Here is a 24,755-nt window from a genome sequence, read left to right as displayed (position 1 = left end):
TTTCATTTGCTTGGACAGCTCTGCCTTAATAATGCATGCCCCAGCTGCAAGGAGTTTTGCCTCCTGTAATTGGGTGGTGCTCCTCTGTGTTAATGTTAGTTTGTCTGCTCTGCTCTTTTCCAGGCAGCAGAGCACCAGCACTGACACCACAGGACACATACTGTCTGTCATTGGTCATGTTGCAAAGCACCTTCCTAAAAGCACCTCTGAGAGGCTGATTGGTGAGTGGCCCTGAGAAACTGCAGAGGGGAAGGCAGGGTTCAGGCCTCCTCTCTCTATAGAATCATGGAATGGGTTGGGCTGGAAGGGACCTTAAAGCTCATCCAGTTCCAACCCCCCTGCCATGGGCAGGGACACCTCACACCAGCCCAGGCTGCTCAAGGCCTCATCCAACCTGGCCTTGAACACCTCCAGGGAGGAGGCAGCCACAGCCACCCTGGGCAGCCTGGGAGACAGCATCACAGTATAGCCAAGGTTGGAAGAGACCTTGAGGATCGAGTCCAACCTGTCACCACAGACCTCATGACTAGACCATGGCACCAAGTGCCACATCCAATCCCCTCTTGAACATCTCCAGGGACAGGGACTCCACCACCTCCCTGGGCAGCACATCCCAATGCCTAACAACTCTCTCTGGGAAGAACTTTCTCCTCACCTCCAGCCTAAACCTCCCCTGGCACAGCTTGAGACTGTGTCCCCTTGTTCTGGTGCTGGGTGCCTGGGAGAAGAGACCAACCCCCACCTGGCTACAGCCTCCCTTCAGGGAGTTGTAGAGGGCAATGAGGTCTCCCCTGAGCCTCCTCTTCTCCAGGCTAAGCAACCCCAGCTCCCTCAGCCTCTCCTCACAGGGCTGTGCTCCAGACCCCTCCCCAGCCTCCTTGTCCTTCTCTGGACACCCTCAAGTCTCTCAATCTCCTTCTTAAACTGAGGAGCCCAGAACTGGACACATGACTCAAGGTGTGGAATAACCAGTGCTTAGCACAGGGCACAAGGACTTCCCTGCTCCTGCTGGCCACACTCTTCCTGATGCAGGCCAGGATGCCCTTGGCCTTCTTGACCCCCTGGTCACACTGCTGGCTCATATTCAGGCAGCTGTCAATCAGTATCCCCAGGTCACTCTCTGGCAGCTCTCAGCCACTCTGCCCCCAGCCTGTAGCTCTGCATGGGGTTGCCATGGCCAAAGTGCAGCACCTGGCACTTGGATTTGTTGAATGCCATCCTGTTTGCCCCTGCCCATCTGTGCAGTTGGTCGAGGTCCCTCTGCAGAGCCCTTCCACCCTCTAACTGACCAACATCTGCTCCCAGCTTGGTGTCATCTGCAAACTTGCTGATGACTGACTCAATCCCATTGAAGATCAGCCAGCTCCAACCCCCTGCCATGGGCAGGGACACCTCCCACCAGCCCAGGTTGCTCAAGGCCTCATCCAGCCTGGCCTTGAACACCTCTAGGGAGGGGGGCATCCACAGCCTCCTTGAGCAACCTGGGAGACATTGAAGGTCATCTAGTTCCAACCCTCTGCCATGGGCTGGGACACCTCTCTCTAAACCAGGCCCAACCTGGCTTTGAACACTTCCAGATATCTCCAGCTCTCTCCAGCCTTGGCAAATTCAGGTCAAACCCTCTTGGCACAAGCTGGGCTTCCCTGAGGGCACCCAAGCTCTGCTCCAGCAGTAGGTTGCAAGACAAACAACCCCCTCACAGTGCAGTTCTCTGCAAGCAGTTGACCAGCTCTGAAAATTCCTCTTGGCTTTGTGTGCTCTCATTTTCAGGTAGCTTCAAGTGGTGGCTGAAGGAGTCTGGGTGTCCCTTGGAGGTGATCAGCCCAGCTGTAGAGACTCTGCAGAAGCTCTGCCATGCATATGCAGATGTGCCTGAGGAGGCACAGGTAGGACTTCAAATGTGGCTTTTCAAGCAGCTTCTTTCACCCTTAGGGAGGGCTGTGTCTTGTAGGCAGCTTCTCTCTCCAGCCTGTAGGTTGCTTAACTCTCTAAACAAAGAGTCACAGAATGCTCTGGGTTGGAAGGGACCTCCAAAGGTCATCTAGCCCAGCCCCCTCTGCAGTCAGCAGGGCCATCATAGTATCATTCAGGGTTGGAAGGGACCACAAGGATCAGCCAGTTCCAACCCCCCTGCCATGGGCAGGGACACCCCACACTAGATCAGCCTGGCCACAGCCTCAGCCAGCCTGGCTGCAAACACCTCCAGGGCTGGGGCCTCAACCACCTCCCTGCACAACCCATTCCAGGGCTTCACCACTCTCATGGGGAAGAACTTCCTCCTCCCCTCCAGCCTCAATCTCCCCACCTCCAGCTTCATTCCATTGCCCCTAGTCCTATCACTGCCTGAGATCCTGAGCAGTCCCTCCCCAGCCTTCCTGGAGCCCCCTGCAGATCCTGGAAGGCCACAATGAGGTCACCTGGGAGCCTTCTCTTCTGCAGACTGAACAGCCCCAACTCCTTCAGTCTGTCCTCACAGCAGAGCAGCTCCAGCCCTCTGCTCCTCCTCCTGGCCCTGCTCTGGACACCTTCCAGCACCTCCACATCCCTCTTGTCCTAGGGGCTCCAGAACTGGAGGCAGGACTCCAGGTGGGGTCTCCCCAGAGCTGAGCAGAGGGGGAGAATCACCTCCCTTGCCCTGCTGGCCACACTTCTCCTGCTGCAGCCCAGGCTCTGCTTGGCTTTCTGGGCTGCAAGTGCACACTGAGAGCTCCTGGTGAGCTTCTCCTCCCCCAGCACCCCCAAGGCTCTCTCCTCAGGGCTGCTTTCCAGCCAGTCCCTGCCCAGCCTGGATTTGTGCCTGGGATTGCCTCCAGCCAGCTGCAGGACCCTGCCCTTGTTGAATCTCCTGAGGTTGGCTTGTGCCCAGCTCTGCAGCCTGTCCAGCTCCCTCTGGATGGATCCCTTCCCTCCAGCTGTCTGCTGCACCACACAGCTTGGTGTCATCAGCAACCCTGCTGAGGCTGCACTCAGTGCCACTGTCCATGGCACCCACAGGGATGTTGAACAAGTCTGGTCCCAGGACTGATCCCTGAGGGACTCTGCTTGTCCCTGGCCTCCCCTGGGACATGGAGCCATTGACAGCCACTCTTTGGGTGCAGCCATCAAGCCAGTTCCTTATCCATCTAGTGGTCACCCATCACACCCATGTGTCACCAGCCTGGAGCCCAGGATGTGGTGTGGGGCAGTGTCGAAGGCTTTGCTCAGCTCCAGGTAAATGACAGCAGTTGCTCTCCCCTCAGCTATTGTCCAGCCTCACCTTGAATATCTTCAGGGCTGTGGCCTCAAGAAGAGAAAGGTTTGACTTGAGTCACCTTGTGCCTCAGCAGCCAGGGTGGATTGATGGTTTCTGGGTGTCCTAATTAATCAGGTAGGATCATCAGAGTGTGTTGGCTTACTGCCAGGTGTAGATGTGCCTGTTCTAGGACTCCTAATCATTAGATGGAACTTCTTATTTTCATGTCTGTGCCCATTGCCCCTTGTCCTCTCACTGAGCACCACTGGACAAAGCCTGGCCCCATCCTCCTGACACCCACCCCTGAAGTATTGATCAACCTCCCTCAGGCTGCTCTTCTCCAGACTAAAGAGCCCCAATTCTCTCAGCCTTTCCTTCTCACAGAGCTGTTTCACTCCCCTCAGCATCCCTGCAGCCCTTTGCTGTCCCCTCTCCAGCAAGTCCCTGTCCTCCTTGACCTGGGGAGCTTAGAACTGGACACAGCATTCCAGATGTGACCTCACCAGGGCAGAGCAGGAGGAGAGGAGAACCTCCCTTGACCTGCTGCTGATGGTTCTGCTGGAAAGCTGTGTCAGTCTAACAGGTAGCCACAGGGCTGTAGATGGTAGCAAAAGAGAAATGATGCTTTATAGTGCTGGGCCCCTTGCTCTTTAATGTCTTCATTGATGAGCTGGAGGAGGGCATTGAGTCCATCAGCAGTCAGTTTGCAGATGACACCAAGCTGGGGGCAGGAGTTGAGCTGTTAGAGGATAGGAGAGCTCTGCAGAGGGACCTGGCCAGGCTGGACAGATGGGCAGAGTCCAAGGGCATGAGACTGAACACATCCAAGTGCCAGGTGCTGCACATTGGCCACAGCAACCCCAGGCAGTGCTACAGGCTGGGGGCAGAGTGGCTGAGAGCAGCCAGGCAGAGAGGGACCTGTGGGTACTGGTTGACAGCAGCTGAACATGAGCCTGCAGTGTGTCCAGGTGGCCAAGAAGGCCAAGGGCAGGGAAGTCCTTGTGCCCTGTGCTCAGCACTGCTGAGGCCACCCCTTGAGTCCTGTGTCCAGTTCTGGGCTCCTCAGGTTAGGAAAGATGTTGAGATGCTGGAAGGAGTCCAGAGAAGGGCAAAAAAGCTGGGGAGGGGTCTGGAGCACAGCCCTGTGAGGAGAGGCTGAGGGAGCTGGGGTTGCTTAGCCTGGAGAAGAGGAGGCTCAGGGGAGACCTTCTTGCTCTCTCCAACTCCCTGAAGGGAGGTTGTAGCCAGGTGGGGGTTGGGCTCTTCTGCCAGGCAAGCAGCACCAGAACAAGAGGACACAGTCTCAAGCTGTGCCAGGGGAGGTTCAGGCTGGATGTTAGGAAGAAATTCTTCCCAGCAAGAGGAATTGGCCATTGGGATGTGCTGCCCAGGGAGGTGGTGGAGTCCCCATCCCTGGAGGTGTTTAGGAAGAGCCTGGATGAGGCACTTGGTGCCATGGTTGAGTTGATCAGATGGTGTTGGGTGACAGGTTGGACTTGATGATCTCCAAGGTCTCTTCCAACCTGCTTAATTCTATTCTCTCCTGATCTGGTAGAGAATCAGCTTTTTTGGTTTCCTCTCCACCCTTTGGAACCTCTTTGCAGCAGGGTGGAAGTTGCCTTTTCCACCCAGCACTCAAAAATCCACACAGGGGCTGCCTCAAATGTGTTGGACAGCCATGAAACAGTCCCCTGCCTGCATCCCTCTTGCTGGAGCCTGTGATGGCTCATTAAGAAGCCAGCTTCTCCAAGGTGTTTTGACACTTGCTTGCATGCTTTGATGTGCAGGAAGAGTTTTGAAGCTCTGAGGCACTGTCTGATTGATTTCAATGGGCCCCAGATTATTAGGAGGACTTGGAGACTTTGGCAGCCACGTGTGGAGAGGGTTTTTAAAGCTACATCTTGTGTAATTAAGAAAGTGCTGACTTAATTTGGCTTAATTATGGAACAGGAGCTGCTCAACCAAGTGTGTGGAGATTTGGTAGCCACCTGTGCAAGCTACATTTCCAGCATAGTCCTCAAAGAGGATGGAGCAGAGCAGCTGCAAGAGGATCTCTTGGTAAGTGGTGGTTCCCCTGCACTGCCTGGGGGAGGGGGACTGGAAGTTGGTGTTTCTCCAAGGTCACACCACCAGCTGGTGAGCATACCTTGTTGCCACCTCCTGGTGGAAGCTGCTAGAGATGGGAGCATAAAACAGCTCTCCAGAACCACAGAGTTGGTGGGAAGAGACCTCTAAGGTCATCCAGTCCAGCAATCAACCCAACACCACCATGGCCATCAAACCCTGTCCCCAGTGCAATGGCCTCAGGCTTCTTCTGGAGAAGAGGAGGCTCAGGGCTGACCTTGCTGTCTACAACTCCCTGAAGGGAGGTTGTAGCCAGGAAGGGGTTGGGCTCTTCTCTCAAGCAAACAGCACCAGAACAAGAGGCCACAGTCTCAAGCTGTGCCAGGGGAGGTTTAGGCTGGAGGTGAGGAGAAAGTTCTTCCCAGGGAGAGTTGTTAGCCCTTGGGATGTGCTGCCCAGGGAGGTGGTGGAGTCCCCATCCCTGGAGGTGTTGAAGAGGGGATTGGATGTGGCACTTGGAGCCATGGTTTAGTCATGAGGTCTGTGGTGCCAGGTTGGACTTGATGATCTTTGAGGTCTCTTCCACCCTTGGTGACTCTGTGGTTGTTGAACATCTCCAGACATGGAGTTAAATTCTCTGCTGCCTTCCCCATGACACTGCTGGGAGGACTTCTGTGTGTGATAGGATCATAGGATTGTTTTGGTTGGAAGAGACCTCTGAGGTCAAGGGGTCCAACCATCACCCTAACCCCACCATGGCCACCAAACCCTGTCCCCAAGTGCCATGGCCACAGGTTTCTGGAACACCTCCAGGCATGGGGACTCCACCATCTCCCTGGGCAGCCTGTGCCAATCCCTGACCACTCCTACAGCAAAGAAATTGTTCCTCATCCACAGCCTAAGCCTCCCCTGGCACAATTTCAGGCCATTTCCTCTCCTCCTATCACTTGATCCTAGGGAGCAGAGCCCAACCCCCACCTCACTGCAGCCTCCTTGCAGGGAGCTGCAGAGAGCAATGAGGTCTCCCTCATCCTCCTCTTCCCCAGACTGAACACCCCCAGCTCCCTCAGCTACTCTTCACCGTTCCTGTTCTCCAGATCCTTCCCAAGCTTTGTTTTCATTCTCTGGCCCTGCTCCAGCCCCTTAATATCCTTCTTTAGACTGGGGGGCCCAAACATGAACCCAGGATTTGAGGTGAGGCCTCATCAGTGCCCAGTACAGGGGCACCATCACGTTGCCTCACTCCTGCTGGCCACACAGTTGCTGGTCCAGGCAAGGATGCTGCTGTTCCCCATCAGCAGTGGCTTCCAGGATCTGATCCCCTCTGTATTTCTAACAAAATAGCTTTCTTTTTCCCCCCTTCCTTTGCTTTTCTAACACTTCTTAGAGGAGCTGGTTGGGAAATGATCCTGTAAAACTCATGGAGTGCTTTGAGGTCTATTTCAATGCTGTTAGTTGCTGGGGGCAGGTTCTAGCCTGTTAAACACACACATGCTCCCCCTCTTCCCCCCCTCTCCATTTCTCTTTCAAAGCTTCACCTTCTGTTCTTTAGCCACTGCCACCTTGAAAGGACTGAAGGCATTTCAGGTTGCTTTTGGAGGAGCACCACACCAGCTCCTGCTGACTTAATTTGCAGCTCAGCCATTGCCTTTTGACTGCAGTGTTGCTCTTTCCCTGTAGGTGAGACACCTCTTCATCTTGGGTGAAGCTGCACAGCTGTGTCCAGCCAAAGTGGAGAAAAGAATCTTCCTTTTGATTCAGTCCATCCTGGCTGCTGGCAGTGAGGACCAAGGTGAGGCTCCCCCCTTGCTGCCTTCAGTTTTGCACTTGCAGACAACACTCTTCAGCAGGGCAACATGGTTTCATTCCTCACCTGCTCTTTCCTAGCTTCTAGCTCTGCAGATGGGGAGGAAATTCCAGCTTCTCAGCCCCTGTCTCAGTTCAGAGGATCAGCCATGCCTCCAGTGATCAGAGCTCATGCCTTCATGACTCTGGGTAAGTGTCATGCTGCAGCAGAAGCCTGCCCTAGAGGATCCAGCTCTCAGCCCTTCTGGTGGAGGATCTGCTGGGAAGCTGTCCTAGATTCATAGAGTGGTTTGGGTTGGAAGGGACCTTTTAAGATCAGCCAGTTCCAACCTCCCTGCCATGGGCAGGGACACCTCCCAACAGCCCAGGATGCTCAAGGCCTTGAACACCTCCAGGGAGGGGAGGTGGGGAGATTGAGGCTGGAGGTGAGGAGGAAGTTCTTCCCCATGAGAGTGGTGAAACCCTGGAATGGGTTGTGCAGGGAGGTGGTTGAGGCCCCAGCCCTGGAGGTGTTTAAGCCCAGGCTGGCTGAGGCTGTGGCCAGGCTGATCCAGTGTGGGGTGTCCCTGCCCATGGCAGGGGGGTTGGAACTGGCTGAGCCTTGTGGTCCCTTCCAACCCTGAATGATACTATGATACATCCACAGCCTCCCTGGGCAACCTGTGCCAGTGTCTCCCCAGCCTCACTGGAAAGAATTTCTTCCTCCTAGCAGTGGCAGTTGCAGCAACCACAGTGCTCAGTGTTTGCACTGCCTCAGCTCACAGCTTTCAGCTGTGCAAATGTCCATGGCAACAACTTGCACACACCACAGCTGCTGCCATCTATGTGGTTGCTGTGCTAATGGTGATCAATGATTGGCAAGGCCCTTCAGAACTGCACTGCCCTTGTACTTGGGGCTGGTCACAGTCTGGCTGGAGGATCATAGAATTCTTTTGCTTGGAAAAGACCTCTGAGGTCAGGGAGTCCAACCACGAACCCAACACCACCATGGCCACAGGTCTCTGAACACCTCCAGGGATGGGGACTCCACCACCTCCCTGGGCAGCCTGTGCCAACCCCTGACCACTCTGGCAGCAAAGAAATTGTTCCTCATCCCCAACCTAACCCTCCCCTGGCACAATTTCAGGCCATTTCTTCTCCATCTATCACCTTACAGGTGCTCCCCAGAGGATGAAGAAAACTTTCTGCTCTTGGTGCAGTTCAGAGCAGATTGAGTGCAGACAGAAACTTGTTACCTGCATGAGCTTAAGAGCTCCTCTGTGCCAGCAGCCTGGACAGATCTCCATCTCCAGTGTTAGGCAGAGCACTGAGTGGAAGTTCTGCTTTGGTGGTGCCTCTGTGGTTAGGAGCAGGTCTCTTGCAGCCAGGCAGCATCATCCTTTCCTGAACTGCTTTGGGGAGCTGAATGCTGCTGTAGGGAGCTTAGCAATAGCACTGGAGCCAGGGATGTTAGCAGGGAGGCTGTTTTATATAGAGCTGGGTTAGTGATGCTCCTCGAGGTGGGTGTCTCCCTGCCATGCCTATGACAGCTGGGGCTGTTCTTTTTAGCTGCCTTGAATAATACCCTGTGCACAGAAATAGCTCCCTGTGAGGGAGGGAACCTGACATAGAGACCCACACTATAGGTCTGAGAGGAGTTTGGAAGAGCTCCTTGAAGCATCATCTCTTTGAGGGGTGGTGCAGATTGCTCACCAGGTTTCAGCATTTGTTTCTTGTTTATAGAAGAGAACAGAATGAAGCAGGTGGGAAAAGACCTTTTGAGATCCTCCAGTCCAACCTCTCACCCAACACCATCTAATCAACTAAAGCATGGCACCCAGTGCCTCATCCAGGCTCTTCCTAAACACCTCCAGGGATGGGGACTCTACCACCTCCCTGGGCAGCCCATGAGATGTAGGCCAAGAGAGATCTGTCCCCTCCCAATCCCTTGTGATCTTAAACATCAGAAGGAGAAGGTTATGCTGCAACTCTGGTGACTTTCATGTCAACTAAACCATGGCACCAAGTGCCTCATCCACTGATGGTGACACCACCACCTCCCTGGGCAGCACATTCCAATGGGCAATCTCTGTCCCTGGGAAGAACTTCCTAACATCCAGCCTGAACCTCCTCTGGGCACACAGCTTGAGACTGTGTCCTCTTGTTCTGGTGCTGCTTGCCTGGGAGAAGAGCCCAGCCCCCACCTGGCTCCAATCTCCCTTCAGGGAGCTGGAGAGAGCAAGAAGGTCTCCCCTGAGCCTCCTCTTCTCCAGGCTAAGCAATCATAGAATCAATAAGGCTGGAAAAGACCTCAAAGATCACCAAGTCCAAGCTGGCACCACAGACCTCATGACTAAACCATGGCACCAAGTGCCACAGCCAATCCCCTCTTGAACACCTCCAGGGATGGGGACTCCACCACCTCCCTGGGCAGCACATCCCAATGGCTAACAACTCTCTCTGGGAAGAGCTTTCTCCTCACCTCAAACCTAAACTTCCCCTGGCACAGCTTGAGACTGTGTCCTTTTGTTCTGGTGCTGCTTGCCTGGCAGAAGTGTCCAACCCCTACCTGGCTCCAACCTCCCTTCAGGCAGTTGGAGAGAGCAAGAAGGTCTCCCCTGAGCCTCCTCTTCTCCAGGCTAAGCAACCCCAGCTCCCTCAGCCTCTCCTCACAGGGCTGTGCTCCAGACCCCTCCCCAGCCTCCTTGTCCTTCTCTGGACACCTTCAAGTCTCTCAATGTCCTTCTTGAACCTCTAGCTGGCTACAACCTCCCTTCAGGGGAGCTTGTGTGTGTCCCCCCCCCTTGTGTGTCGTCCCCCCTCTTGTGTCCGCGCTTCCTTCCCCAGCCCCCGCTGGGCTCCGGGGCGGCGGTGAGCCGGGCCGTGGCGCTCAGGGAGGGGCAGTCCCTTGCCAGCCCTGAGAGCCCGGGCCGGTGCTTCGCAGGGAAGCTGTGTCTGCAGCACGAGGAGCTGGCCAAGAAGTGCATTGCGGCGCTGGCTCGGGAGCTGGAGGTGTCGCCGGAGGTGGCGGTGCGCAACAACGTCGTCATCGTCATGTGCGACCTGTGCGTGCGCTACACCTCGCTGGGCGACCGCTACGTCCCCAACATCTCCCTCTGCCTCAAGGACCCCCAGCCCTTCATCCGCAAGCAGACTCTCATCCTCCTCACCAACCTGCTGCAGGTAAGGCAGGCCTCAAGCCTGGCAGCCTGAGCGGCCAGGGCGATCCTGCGTCTCACTCTGGGGGGAGTGGGTTGGAGGGGACCTCTGCAGATCCGCAGGCTCAGAATGGTTTGGGTTGGAAGGCAACTTAAAGGTCATCCAGTGCCAGCCCCCTGCAGGGACACCTCCCAGTAGCCTCATTGGGCACCTCCAGGCAGGGGGCAGCCACAGCCTCCCTGGGCAACCTGTGCCAGAGTCTCCCCAGCCTCACACTAAACAATTTCTTCCTCATCTCCAGTCTCAGTCTCCTCTCTCCCAGCTCAAAGCCGCTGCCCCTCCTCCTGGCATTACAAGTCAAAAGTTCCCTCCTGGCTTTCTTCTACTCCCCCTGCAGGTACTAGTTCATCTAGTCCAAAAGCAGGTTCTGTTGGAGCAGGCTGCACAGAGCAGCATCCAGGCAGGTTTTGAATGACTCCAGAGATGGAGACTCACAGTGAACCACAGAATCACCAAGGTTGGAAGAGACCACAGAGATCCTCAAGTCCAGCCTGTCACCACAGACCTCATGACTAAACCATGGCTCCAAGTGCCACATCCAATCCCCTCTTGAACACCTCCAGGGATGGGGACTCCACCACCTCCCTGGGCAGCACATTCCAATGACAAATGACTCTCTCGGTGAAGAACTTTCTCTTCACCTCAAACCTAAACTTCCCCTGGCACAGCTTGAGACTGTGTCCTCTTGTTCTGCTGCTGGGTGCCTGGGAGAAGAGACCAACCCCTTCCTGGCTACAACCTGCCTTCAGGGAGCTGCAGAGAGCAAGAAGGTCTCCCCTGAGCCTCCTCTTCTCCAGGCTAAGCAACCCCAGCTCCTCAGCCTCTCCTCCCAGGGCTGTGCTCCAGACCCCTCCCCAGCCTCCTTGCCCTTCTCTGCACACCTTCAAGTCTCTCAATGTCCTTCTTGACCTGAGGAGCCCAGAGCTGGATGCAGGACTCCAGGGGTGGCCTCAGCAGTGCTGAGCACAGAGCACAAGGACTTCCCTGCTCCTGCTGGCCACACTCTGCCTGCTGCAGGCCAGGATGCCCTTGGCCTTCTTGGCCCCCTGGGCACACTGCTGGCTCATGTTCACGCAGCTGTCAATCAGCACCCCCAGGGTCCCTTTCTCTTTGGCAGCTCTCAGCCACTCTGACCCCAGCCTGTAGACTCCACCACCTCTCTCTTTTTCCTGTCTGCCCTTTGTTTCTTTGATTTCCCTTCAACTTCACTCCTGGGTGAATGAAGATAATGAGCATCACAGCACTGTTTTTCTCCTGCTGTCTCTGCTTATTGTTGTGAAGATGGAAATCATAGTATCTTAGTATCACTCAGGGTTGGAAGGGACCACAAGGATCAGCCAGTTCCAACCCCCCTGCCATGGGCAGGGACACCTCACACTAGATCAGCCTGGCCACAGCCTCAGCCAGCCTGGCCTTAAACACCTCCAGGGCTGGGGCCTCAACCACCTCCCTGCACAACCCATTCCAGGGCTTCACCACTCTCATGGGGAAGAACTTCCTCCTCCCCTCCAGCCTCAATCTCCCCACCTCCAGCTTCATTCCATTCCCCCTAGTCCTAGCACTTCCTGAGATCCTGAGCAGTCCCTCCCCAGCCTTCCTGTAGCCCCCTTCAGATCTTGGAAGGCCACAATGAGGTCACCTGGGAGCCTTCTCTTCTCCAGACTGAACAGCCCCAACTCCTTCAGTCTGTCCTCACAGCAGAGCAGCTCCAGCCCTCTGCTCATCCTCCTGGCCCTGCTCTGGACACCTTCCAGCACCTCCACATCCCTCTTATAACACAATTGTCTAGGTTGGAAAAGCCCTCACAGGTCATCCAGACCAAGCATCAACCCAGCAGCCCCATGGCCAGTAAACCCTGTCCCACAGTGCCATGGCCACAGGTTTCTTGAACACCTCCAGGGCTGATGACTCTGCCATCTCCCTGGGCAACCTGCCCAAGATGTTTACCCTCCTGCTGTTCACATGGAGCTAACCAAGGCAGATTTGGGAGTGCCTTTGGCTCTGGGAAGGGTGTGGAAGAGCCCTTGTGCCTCAAGATGGGAGAACAGGCTTTTCTCTTCATGTTTCTACTGGGTTTTGAGGGGGAGTTTCTTATTCATAGCTGTGGTAAACCTAGCTGCTTGCTGCTGTGGCATTCATGGTGTTGAAAGCACCCTCCAAAACTCTGGCTGCTGAGGGTTTGGTTTGTGTATCTCCAGCTGCAGTTGTGCAGCTTGCTCATTCTCTGCCTGAGGTACAGTCTGTAGGGCTGCCTTGGCTCCTGGTCCTGCCTCTGGGGACTGCAGGGCTGCCTCTGGCCCTGGTCCTGCCTCTGGGGACTGCAGGGCTGCCTCTGGCCCTGGTCCTGCCTCTGGGGGCTGCAGGGCTGCCTCTGGCCCTGGCCCTGGGGGCTGCAGGGCTGCCTCTGGCCCTGGCCCTGTGGTCTGCAGGGCTGCCTCTGGCCCTGGTCCTGGCTCTGGGGGCTGCAGGGCTGCCTTTGGCCCTGGTCCTGCCTCTGGGGGCTGCAGGGCTGCCTCTGGCCCTGGTCCTGGCTCTGGGGGCTGCAGGGCTGCCTCTGGCCCTGGTCCTGGCTCTGGGGGCTGCAGGGCTGCCTTGGCTCCTGGTCCTGCCTCTGGGGGCTGCAGGGCTGCCTCTGGCCCTGGTCCTGGCTCTGGGGGCTGCAGGGCTGCCTCTGGCCCTGGTCCTGGCTCTGGGGGCTGCAGGGCTGCCTCTGGCCCTGGTCCTGCCTCTGGGGGCTGCAGGGCTGCCTCTGGCCCTGGTTCTGGTCCTGGCTCTGGGGGCTGCAGGTCTGCCTCTGGCCCTGGTTCTGGCCCTGGCTCTGGGGGCTGCAGGGCTGCCTTGGCTCCTGGCCCTGGCTCTGGGGGCTGCAGGGCTGCCTCTGGCCCTGGTCCTGGCTCTGGGGGCTGCAGGGCTGCTTCTGGCCCTGGTCCTGGCTCTGGGGGCTGCAGGGCTGCTTCTGGCCCTGGTCCTGGCTCTGGGGGCTGCAGGGCTGCCTCTGGCCCTGGTCCTGGTCCTGGCTCTGGGGGCTGCAGGGCTGACTTGGCTCCTGCTGCTGGCTCTGGGGGCTGCAGGGCTGCCTCTGGCCCTGGCTCTGGGGGCTGCAGGGCTGCCTCTGGCCCTGGCTCTGGGGGCTGCAGGGCTGCCTCTGGCCCTGGCTCTGGGGGCTGCAGGGCTGCCTCTGGCCCTGGCTCTGGGGGCTGCAGGGCTGCCTCTGGCCCTGGCTCTGGGGGCTGCAGGGCTGCCTCTGGCCCTGGCTCTGGGGGCTGCAGGGCTGCCTTGGCTCCTGGTCCTGGCTCTGGGGGCTGCAGGGCTGCTTCTGGCCCTGGTGCTGGCTCTGGGGGCTGCAGGGCTGCCTTGGCTCCTGGCCCTGGCTCTGGGGGCTGCAGGGCTGCCTCTGGCCCTGGCCCTGGCTCTGGGGGCTGCAGGGCTGCCTCTGGCCCTGGTCCTGGCTCTGGGGGCTGCAGGGCTGCCTCTGGCCCTGGTCCTGGCTCTGGGGGGCTGCCTCTGGTCCTGGTCCTGGCCCTGGCCCGGGGGGCTTCCTCAGGTCCAGGTGTCTGCCCAGGGGGCCACTGGGCTGCCTCTGGGGGCTGTGGGGCTCCCACACTGGGTTTTTCTTGCTTCAGGTTGAATATTTCCCAGTCCAGGCTGAATGCTTTCTGCCTCTTCTTCCAGGAGGAGTTTGTGAAATGGAAAGACTCTCTCTTCTTCCGTTTTGTCAGTGTCTTGGTGGATCCAGACCCAGATATTGCCAGGTAAGATAGCCACCTCTGACACAGCCAAGGGGTTGAAGATCAGGAGTACTCAAACCTGTCTCAGTCTTGCACCTTCAGGCTGCAGAGGAAATGAAGGCAGTGACACAGCAGATTGCACCCAGGTCAAAGCAATCCCAGGTATCAGTCCAGGCTGGGGGATGGTAAGGCTGAGAGCAGCCCTGCAGAAAAGGGCTTGCAGTGGATGAGAAGCTGGACATGAGCCAGCAGTGGGCACTTGCAGCCCAGAGGGCAGAATCCCCTCCTTCAGGTCCATGCTCTTCCTGCATTGAGGGCTCCAGAGCTGGATGCAGTGCTCTAGGTGAGGTCACCCCAGAGCAGAGGGGCAGGATCCTCTCTCCAGCTCTGGCCACACTGCTTTGGATCTGCCCTTGGCCTTCTGTGCTGCCAGTGCCCATTGCTGGCTCCTGTCCAGCTTTCCATCCCCCAGCACCCCTGAGTCCTTCTCTGCAGGGCTGCTCTCAATCTCCTCATCCCCCAGCCTGCCCTGATCACACAGCATGCTGCTGGATGCAGGGGGAGGCTTGGACCCCCTTGCTGTGTGTTCTTCCCTGGAGCAGTTCCCATGAAGGTTGGTGTTTCCAAAGCCCCCACCCTGGCATTGCTTCCTAGGCACACTCACCCTCTCTTCTCCTCAGTGAGTTTCCAAACAGCTACAAATGTCTTTCCAGTAGATGGTGACATTGCAGCATCATGCTCCTAGGGCTTTAGCTCAGGAGCAGGGTGCTCTTTCTTTGGGAGCCTTTTTGCTCTGCATCTGCATTCAGTGCCTGCTTCCAGAGGAGAGAACACATTCCCCAGGTCTGGGATTGACTTCCACCTCTTGCAGGGCTTTGATTAACTCCTCTCTTTTTTTTGGCAAAGCACTTCTGAGTGTCTTGGCCAGAGTGAAACTGAAGTTATTCAAATAATGAAAGTTTGGGGGGGGGGGGGACCTGAGTTGGAGTTCCAATTGATTTCTCTCACTGGTTAATGGCAAAAGCTTGAAGCAGTGGTGTGGCTGCTGAAAGCTTCCAGCCCCCTTCTGGAGGGCAAAAAGGCTTCATGTCACAGTATCAGAGTATAACTAAGGTTGGAAATGACCTTAAGGATCATTGAGTCCAAGCTGTCACCACAGACCCCATGACTAAACCATGGCACCAAGTGCCACATCCAATACCCTCTGGAACACCTCCAGGGATGGGGACTCCACCACCTCCCTGGGCAGCACATTCCAATGGCCAACAACTCTCTCTGGGAAGAACTTTCTCCTCACCTCCAGCCTAAACCTCCCCTGGCACAACTTGAGACTGTGTCCTCTTATTCTGGAGCTGGGTGCCTGGGAGAAGAGACCAACCCCCACCTGGCTCCAACCTCCCTTCAGGGAGTTGTAGAGGGCAATGAGGTCACCCTGAGCCTCCTCTTCTCCAGGCTAAGCAACCCCAGCTCCCTCAGCCTCTCCTCACAGGGCTGTGTTCCAGACCCCTCCCCAGCCTCCTTGCCCTTCTCTGCACACCTTCAAGTCTCTCAATGTCCTTCTTAAACTGAGCAGCCCAGAACTGGACACAGGACTCAAGGTGCAGCCTAACCAATGCAAAGCACAGGGCAGAATGACCTCCCTGCTCCTGCTGGCCACACTATTCATAATGCAGGCCAGGATGCCCTTGGCCCTCTTGGCCAGCTGGGCACACTGCTGGCTTATATTCAGGCAGCTGTCAATCAGCACCCCCAGGTCACTCTCTGGAAGCTCTCAGCCACTCTGACCCCAGGGGATTGGATGTGGCACTTGGTGCCATGGTTTAGTCATGGGGTCTGTGTTGATAGGTTGGACTCGATGATCCTCCAGGTCTCTTCCAACCTTAGCTATACTGTGAGACTGTGATCCCACTGCTTTACAACTCCTGACCTTGCACCATGCCTCAGGGGTGGCTTTTGGAAGCTAGCAGCTGATGAGCTCTTCCTTTCCCTCCTTTCCAGGTTTGCAGAGTTCTGCTTGGTGCATCTCTTGCTGAAGAGGAATCCAGTCATGTTCTCCCAGCACTTCATTGAGTGCATCTTCCATTTCAACAGCTATGAGAAGCATGAGAAGTACAACAGGTTCCCCCAGAGTGCAAGGTTTGTGTCTCCTCAGTGCCCCCTGAGGGGCTGCCTGGCCGTGCAGCAAAGTGCTGGTGGTGCAGTGGGGGGAGGAACAGGGTTCAATTGTCTGCTGCCTTCCCCATGACACTGCTGGGAGGGCTCCTGGGTGTGACAGGGTCATAGAATTGTCTTGCTTGGAAAAGACCTCTGAGGTCAAGGAGTCCAACCATCAACCTAACACCACCATGGTGGAGCTGCCATCCCTGGAGGTGTTTAGGAGGAGACTGAATGGGGTGCTTGGTGCCATGGTTTAGTTGATTAGGTGGTGTTGGGTGGTAGGTTGGACTCGATGATCTCAAAGGTCTCTTCCAACCTGGTTTATTCTATTCTAAACCATGTCCCCAACACCTCCATGGCCACTAAACCATGTCCCATAGTGCCCTGGCCACAGGTCTCTTGAACACCTCCAGGGATGGGGACTCCACCACCTCCCTGGGCAGCCTGTTTCAATCCCTAACCATTCTTCCAGCAAAGGAATTGTTCCTCATCTCCAACCCAGCCCTCCCCTGGCACAATTTCAGGCCATTTCCTTTCCTTCTATCACCTGAGACTAGGGAGTAGAGACCAGCCCAATCCCTGGGACTCCACCACCTCCCTGGGCAGCCTGTTTCAATCCCTGACCACTCTTCCAGCAAAGAAATTGTTCCTCATCTCCAACCTAAGCCTCCCCTGGCAGAGGAGAGGTTCATGATCTCTGGGCTCTTGCTGTATCTTAACAGGTTTCTGGGTGTTGAAAGTGACATTCAACTCTTCCTTGCTGGTTTTTGGCAGTCTTAGTCTCTCTGTGAGCTGTCATGATGTGACTTGGCCCTCTGTGACATGTCTTGCTCTGCCACAGGGCCAAGAGTCTCTTCTCTCTGAAGGGAAAAGATAACAGAGAGAAAAGGATGAGCATCTACAGGTTCCTGCTGGAGCACTTCACAGATGAGCAGAGGTTCAACATTACAACAAATATCAGCCACAACATCCTAGGTAAGGCTCTGCCTCTCAAAATCTGGCAAGCAAAGTGCTGGTGTCTGTGGATCTTATTGCCATCTACAGCTACCTGAAGGGAGGTTGTAGCCAGGTGGGGATCATAGAATCAACCAGGTTGGAAAAGACCTCTGAGATCATCAAGTCCAACCTATCACCCAACACCTCCTGACAACTAAACCATGGCTCCAAGTGCCACATCCAATCCCCTCTTGAACACCTCCAGGGATGGGGACTCCACCACCTCCCTGGGCAACACATCCCAATAGCCAATCACTCTCTCTATGAAGAATTTCTTCCTCAGCCTCCCCTGGCACAGCTTGAGACTGTGTCCTCTTATTCTGGTGCTGCTTGCCTGGGAGAAGAGACCAACTCCCACCTGGCTTCAACCTCCCTTCAGGGAGTTGGAGAGATCAAGAAGGTCTCCCCTGAGCCTCCTCTTCTCCAGGCTAAGCAACCCCAGCTCCCTCAGCCTCTCCTCACAGGGCTGTGCTCCAGACCCCTCCCCAGCCTCCTTGCCCTTCTCTGCACACCTTCAAGTCTCTCAATGTCCTTCTCAATGTAGGTCTCTTCTCCCAAGCAAGCAGCAGCAGAACAAGAGGACACAGTCTCAAGCTGTGCCAGGGGAGGTTTAGGCTGGAGGTTAGGAAGAAGTTCTTCCCAGAAAGAGAGATTGGCCCTTGGGATGTGCTGCCCAGGGAGGTGGTGGAGTCCCCATCCCTGGAGGTGTTTAAAACCTGCCAGGATGAGGCACTTGGTGCCATGGTTTAGTTGATCAGAAGGTGTTGGGGGATAGGTTGGACTTGATGATCTCTGAGGTCTTTTCCAACCTGGTTAATTTTGTATTCTGTACACTGGTGGAAAGCAAAAGAAAAGAAATGAGAATGAAGCAAAAATCTTTCTGAAGTAGAGAGATTTGCTTCGATTCTGATGGGAGATGCTTCTGTATTCATAGGCAGAACTGGCTGTGCAGCAATCATCTGGCATTTTGCAGCTCTCATACCAGTTGAATGCAGAAATGAGGAGACATACATCACAGAATGGTAGGGGCTGGGAGGGACCTCTAGAGATAAGAGTCCAACCCCTGCCAAAGCAGAGTCACCCAGGGCAGATCACACAGGAATCCATCCAGATGGGTGTTGAATGTCTCCAGAGAAGGAGACTCCACAGCCTCTCTGGGCAGCCTGCTCCAGGGCTCCAGCACCCTCACACCAAAGAAGTTTCTCCTCATGTTGAAGTGGAATTTCCAGGCCTCCACCTGGTCTCTGTGCCATCAGGCTCTCAACCCAGCTCTGCTGTCTTCTTGCCTTTCCTGGCACTGCCCATCCCAGTGAGTACTTACTTCCTCCCTGTGTTTTTGCAGCATGTTTTGTGGACATGGTCCTTCCACTGGACATGGAAGCCAGTGAGCTGCTTTCAGACACATTTGGAGTCCTCAGCTGCAAAGAAATCAAGCTGTCAACCATGAGATCAAAGCCTGATGATGATTTGCAGCCTGATGAAGATGAGTTGGCCATGGCCAATGCTGTCATGCAGGTGGCACAGAAAAAGATCATCTCACAGGTGAGTGGCACTTGATTGTGGTGTGGGCAGGGGGCTTGCCATACTGGAAGGCTCTGTGACTGGTGCAAGCCAGCCAGCAGGAGTGGCCAGCGTTAGTGAGGCCACCCAAATCTAAGTCAGACATTGAGGGGCTGGAGTGGGTACAGAGAAAGGCAGTGAAGGTGGTGAGGGGTTGGTGAGGAGAGGCTGAAGGAGCCTGAAGAAGAAGCTGAGAGGAGCACTCATTGCTCTCTACAGCTGCCTGAAAGGAGGCTGCAGTGAAAGCAGTGTTGGACTCCTCTCCTAAGTCACTGCCAGGACAAGAGTTGGCCTCAAGCTGCACCTGGGGAGGCTCAGGTTGGACATGAGGAACTATTTCTTTGCTGCAAGAGTGGTCAGACTCTGGAACAGGCTGCCCAGGGAGGTGATGGAGTCACTGCCCCTGCAGGTGTTTGAGGAGCAAGCAAACATGGCAGTTGACTCATGCTCATGGAGGTGTTGGGCAGAAGGTTGGACTTGGTGATCTTGGAGTTGTTTTGCCACCATAACGATCCTATGAGGACACTCCAGGGAGCATACACAGGAATGCCAGTGACCTGCTGTGCCCAGAGGCTGTTACTGAGAGTCTGTAGGGCCAGCCTGATCCAAGGGCACCTGTGGAAGCTCTGGATGTTGTCCAAACACAACCTTCTGGCTAGATTGGTGAAGAACAACCTTAGCCAAGGGATCCCTTGGCGCGCTCAGGGTTGCATTTCCTCTGCGGGCTGTGAAGCTACGCCAGGCTCCATTTGTTCTGCAGCTTTCATGCTTGTGAAGCATTTGAGTGGAACAATGGGGTTCTGGGGGCATCTTTTGGCCCTTTGCCTTGGGTGGGAGTAGGCAGGCAATTACTGATGGCTCTTAGACGTCTCCACTGACGTTAAAAGCCCAGCTCTGGGCGCGGCTTAAGAGCAGCTTAATTGCGGTGATTCCCCTTCCCTGCTGCGGGAGCGCTGCTCGCTTTAGGCCACTCAGCCGACCCCGGAGTGGCTTCTCCTCCTAACTGTTCATGCCTCCTTCACACAAAGGTTCAAAAGAAGAACTTCGTGGAGAATGTCATCCCAATAATCACATCCCTGAAGACTTTGATGGAGCAGAAGAGGATCCCGGCCCTTAGGGACCTTATGAACTACCTTCGGGTAAGGGGAGGCGTTTCCTTCTCGGGACTTTATTCCCCCCCCAACCTTTCCTCTCCCCAGTTAATGTGTTAGATGTGCAAGCAGCCATGGAACAAGCAGCCTTCTGAGAAGGAAACTGAGGAGGCATATGATGTTGTGCCACTGCCACTGTGCTAAATAATGTAGGAGGTGGAGGGGATTTGAGATAAGGATCTCACAGTGTGTTAGGTGTGAACCTCCTCAGTGGGAAGTGGGCAGAAGGCTTGGATGCTGGAAAGCTCTTTTTTTTTTCCCCTCTCCCTCCATGTTCTGAAGCTCCAATTGGAATCCAAACTCTTAGTCTGTTAAAAACACCTCTGCTCTACCAACTGGTATTTCCTTTTGCACTCGAGCAGCTGTGAGCCGAACGGAGATGTTGAGGCAGTAGACGGGGAGAGGTTTCCCAGAGCGTTTCACCCTTCCTTATTGCTGCAGGAAATGATGCAAGACTACAGAAATGAAATCAAAGACTTCTTTGCTGTGGACAAGCAGCTGGCAGCCGAGCTGGAGTATGACATGAAGAGGTATGAAGAGCAGCTGGCCAGCGAGGAGGAGTCGCAGCAGGAGCAGGTCGCGGCGGCGGCGGCGCAGGCAGAGGTTGGTGGTGCCGCCGTTAACTCCGTCCACATCCTGGCTCTGCTGAAGCCGGTGTGCACATCACAGCCAGCCCCTCTGTGTGTGTGTTACAGCACTGGGAACAGAGTGTTTGTGTAATGTTCTCATTGCTCTTGGTGTTGGCTGGCAGAAGCTTGGCTTGTCAGAGTCCCGGAGTGCGCTCAGAACGACAACAAACCCCGCGTGCTAAGAGGAGCAGCAAACAATTGATGGGAGGAGAGCTGAATTGAGAGGGAAAGCAAAGTTGAAGTCACCACAGGCTGTGCTCGCATGTTGTGTTGCTCCCTGTTCCCAGAGTGGTGAAAATGAGCCCCTTTTGCTTGGCTTGTTTGTTTTGGCTGATTTATAGGGCTACACAGAGTGGAAGCTTGCATCTGTCCTAGTCAGGCAGATCCTCTTTGGGAGGCAGTGTAAAGAAACGAGCTGTGTGCTTGGGGCAATTGTCCTGAGCTATTTTAGATGCCTACCTTAAGATGAGATGACTTCTACCCTGGAAGTACCTTTCCCTCTCTGCTGACTTTTTGAAAGAGCACCTATATATAGACCTCTAAACTAGGACATATGTACCCCATCAAGGCTCCCTGCTCGCTCCTTGGTAACGCTTTGTCCAGCAAATCCTTTCTCCCTGGCACCCCCTTTACATCCATCACACAAAGGGCACTTCTCCAGCACACAGCACCTTGTACCCATTGTTAGTCACACCATCCATTCTCCTGTTTTCTGTAGCAACCTCCATCTTTGGAGACAGCTGTACCTTCTGGTGGCTGGAATGACAATGCTCAGGCTCTTGTACGTGGGAGGCAGTCCCTGCCAGCTGCATTAAGGCTTTCCTCTGTGCCATTGGAGTCTGCTGCAGCTAAAGCTCTGAAACAGCCATTGCTCAGACACAGGTATGGGTTTCTTTGTGGTACCAGTTGGGATCTTCTGCAGGGCTGTTGCTCTGCTTATCCCCTCACAGAATGGTAGGAGTTGGAAGGGACCTTTGGAGTATAGTTTCATAGTTTCAGTCAGGGTTGGAAGGGACCACAAGGATCATCTAGTTCCAACCCCCCTGCCATGGGCAGGGACACCCCACACTAGACCAGGCTGGACAGAGCCTCATCCAGCCTGCCCCCAGGGATGGGGCCTCGACCACCTCCCTGCACAACCCATTCCACCCAGTCCAACCCCCCTGCCAAGGTAGGTTCACCTAGAGAAGGTCACACAGGAGCACCTTCAGGTGGGTTTGGAATCACAGAATCACCAAGGTTGGAAAAGACCTCAAAGATCATCAAGTCCAACCTGTCACCCAAGACCTCATGATTACTAGACCATGGCACCAAGTGGCATGTCCAGCACTGTCTCCAGAGATGGAGACTCCACCAACCTCCTGTGCAGCCTGCTCCGGGGCTCCATCACCCTTCAATTACAGAAGATCCAGCTCACCTTTATATGGAACTTCTGATGTTCAAGTTTGTTCCTGTTACCTTTTGTCCTGTCACTGGGCCCCACTGTCCCATTCTCCTGACACCCACCTTTGAAGTATTGATCAGCATTGATCAGATCCCCCTCAGGCTGCTCTTTTCCACACTAAACAGCCCCAACTCTCTCAGCCTTTCCTCCTCACAGAGGTGTTTCAGTGCCCTCAGCATCTTTGTAGCCCCTTCCTGTCCCCTCTCCAGCAAGTCCCTGTCCTCCTTGAACTGTAGAGCCCAGAACTGGACACAGTATTCCAGATGTGGCCTCACCAGGGCAGAGTAGAAGGGGAGAAGAACCTCCCTTGAGCTGCTGGCCACACTTATTGATGGAAGTCCTTACTTATTGACATGAAAGTCACCAGAGGTGCAGCATAACCTTCTCCTTCTGATGTTTAAGATCACAAGGGATTGGGAGGGGGCAGATCTCTCTTGACCTGCACCACTGAGGTGGTGGAGTCACCATCCCTGGAGGTGTTTAGGAAGAGCCTGGATGAAGCACTTGGTGCCATGGTTGAGTTGATCAGATGGTGTTGGGTGAGAGGTTGGACTCGCTCTCAAGGGTCTTTTCCAGCCTGGTTAATTCTGTTCTGTTCTATTCTATTCTTCTGGGCTTGCAGGAGGAAATCACCTGCTTGTTTCTGTCCCCTTCTTTGCCTTGCAGGCCAGCATCCTTGAGCACCCTTGCCATCCTGAACTCTGCCAGGAAAGCCATGGAAGCCCAAGGCAGGCAGCGCAGCAAGAGCATCGGAGGATGTTTGTTGGCTGCATCCCTTCCATCCAGCACGGCTGGCAGCAAGCAAGGTACGAGCTTGCCTTGAGCCAGTTGTCACAGCCTGATTGTTAGACCCTTGAGGTTTCTAAGTGAATATACTCCTGTCTTTAACCATTTCCTTGTCATTTCTAGCATCCTTTCAAAGCCAGAGGTCTTCTGGAGGAAATGATTTGGTGGCAGGCCGAGCGATCAGCACACCGGAACGTGAGTGTCCCCCAGAGCAGCCCTGCCTGCCCACGCTGGGCTGAGCACTGGTGCCCTCAGCAGAGCCATGCACTGCTGCCTCTCTGAAGAGCAGAGGAAGATCAGTCATGGATTATTGATCATTGATCCAGTCATGGATTATTGATCTCTCTAAATGGTTGTGGTAGAACCATGGAACTAAGAGGAGATCTGATCAATGTCTGTAAATATCTGGGGGGTGGGTGTCAAGGAGAAGGTGCCAGGCTCTTTCTGGTGGTGCCCAGTGATAGAACAAGGAGCAATGGATACAAGCTGCCACACAGGAAGTTCCACCTCAGCATGAGGAGATGCTTCTTCACTGTGAGGGTGCTGGAACCCTGGAGCAGGCTGCCCAGAGAGGTTGTGGAGTCTCCTCTGGAGACTTTCAAAGCCCATCTGGATGTGCTTTTGTGTGACCTGTCCTGGGTGATCCTGCTCTGGCAGGGGGATTGAATTTGATCTTTACAGGTCCCTTCTAACCTCCACCACTCCTATTCTATGGGTGCTTTCTGCCAGCCCTGCAGCACTCTGCAGTGTCCCCTGCTGAGGTGCAAGAGGCAGGTGTAGTCAAACACAAGTGGAGCTGAGTTCAGCAGTAGATTCCTGTCCTTTATGCCAGTTTGTTGCTGAAATCCTTTAGGGCATCTCTGTTGTAATGTGAATTGTGAGTGTGATGAGCACAGATTCAGATTACATTGGGTTGGGAGGGACCTTCAAAGGTCATCTTGTCCAACCCCCTGAAGGCAGCAGGGACATCTCCAACTAGATCTTGGTGCTGAGGGCCACATCAAGTCTGATCTTCAATGTTTCCAGGGACTCAACCACATCTCTGGGCAACCTGTGCCAGGATTTCACCACTCTCCTTGTGCAGAACTTCCTTCTGATGTCCAACCTGAATCTGCCTTGCTCTAGTTCCAAATCATTGCCCTTTGTCCTGTCACTGCTAGCCCTCCAAACAGTCCCTCCCCAGCCTTCCTGTAGGTCCCTTCAGATCCTGAAATGCAGCCCTAAGGTGTCCCTCACACGCTCCAGAGGAAGCTCCAGCTAGCTAAGCTGGGAGCACAGTGTCTGAGGGGGCAGCTGTCCTGAGGCAGGGGTGAGATGTTTGGGGAGGGGTGGGTGTTGCAGAAGCAGGGCTGGCTGCCTGCCTGTGCTGTGGGGCTGTCTGTGCAAACAGGCAGAGATAAGGCAGTCAGCTGTGCAGCACTCTGCAAATACCTGACAGCGGCGGGCAGGCAGCAGCGGTGTGCAGCCACTGGAAAATCTGACCCTGCTCTCCTCTCTGCTCTGCTGTTCAGCCACATTTGTCTGCTCAGTGCTTCTTTTTGCTGCCTGAGCAACAAGCAGTGCTGAAGGGTCTGGAGAACAAAGCTTATGAGGAGCAGCTGAGGGAGTTGGGGGTGCTGAGCGTGAAGAGGAGGCTGAGGGGAGACCTCATTGCTCTCTGCAGCTCCCTGAAAGGAGGTTGGAGTGAGGTGGGGGTCAGCCTCTTCTTCCTAGTATCACAGTATCAGTCAGGGTTGGAAGGGACCACAAGGATCAGCCAGTTCCAACCCCCCTGCCATGGGCAGGGACACCCCACACTAGATCAGCCTGGCCACAGCCTCAGCCAGCCTGGGCTTAAACACCTCCAGGGACAGGGCCCCAACCACCTCCCTGCACAACCCATTCCAGGGCTTCACCACTCTCATGGGGAAGAACTTCCTCCTCCCCTCCAGCCTCAATCTCCCCACCTCCAGCTTCATTCCATTCCCCCTAGTCCTATCACTGCCTGAGATCCTGAGCAGTCCC

The 24,755-nt window shown here is 55.2% G+C and overlaps 1 protein-coding gene across 1 annotated transcript in view; it reads left to right on the top strand.

The window, feature by feature from the left end:
- Window positions 1–24,755, top strand: part of NCAPD3 (non-SMC condensin II complex subunit D3) — a 61,958-nt gene that overhangs the window by 32,559 nt on the left and 4,644 nt on the right. Inside the window, exons 18-32 of the mRNA XM_068160066.1 lie at window positions 124–221; window positions 1,771–1,886; window positions 5,183–5,290; window positions 6,977–7,088; window positions 7,184–7,291; window positions 10,026–10,264; window positions 13,973–14,052; window positions 16,027–16,164; window positions 17,027–17,160; window positions 18,524–18,723; window positions 19,770–19,880; window positions 20,334–20,495; window positions 21,240–21,403; window positions 22,632–22,771; window positions 22,875–22,946. Coding sequence (XP_068016167.1) covers window positions 124–221; window positions 1,771–1,886; window positions 5,183–5,290; window positions 6,977–7,088; window positions 7,184–7,291; window positions 10,026–10,264; window positions 13,973–14,052; window positions 16,027–16,164; window positions 17,027–17,160; window positions 18,524–18,723; window positions 19,770–19,880; window positions 20,334–20,495; window positions 21,240–21,403; window positions 22,632–22,771; window positions 22,875–22,946 — 1,982 coding nt within the window. The remainder of the gene's footprint in view (window positions 1–123; window positions 222–1,770; window positions 1,887–5,182; window positions 5,291–6,976; window positions 7,089–7,183; window positions 7,292–10,025; window positions 10,265–13,972; window positions 14,053–16,026; window positions 16,165–17,026; window positions 17,161–18,523; window positions 18,724–19,769; window positions 19,881–20,333; window positions 20,496–21,239; window positions 21,404–22,631; window positions 22,772–22,874; window positions 22,947–24,755) is intronic.

This window comes from Melanerpes formicivorus, unplaced genomic scaffold (assembly GCF_026170545.1).
Source record: "Melanerpes formicivorus ecotype bairdi unplaced genomic scaffold, bMelFor1.0.p_v2 SCAF_47, whole genome shotgun sequence".
Lineage (NCBI taxonomy): Eukaryota > Metazoa > Chordata > Aves > Piciformes > Picidae > Melanerpes > Melanerpes formicivorus.
Note: the sequence above shows the minus strand (reverse complement) of the source record. Positions and strands in the feature narration are given on the sequence as shown.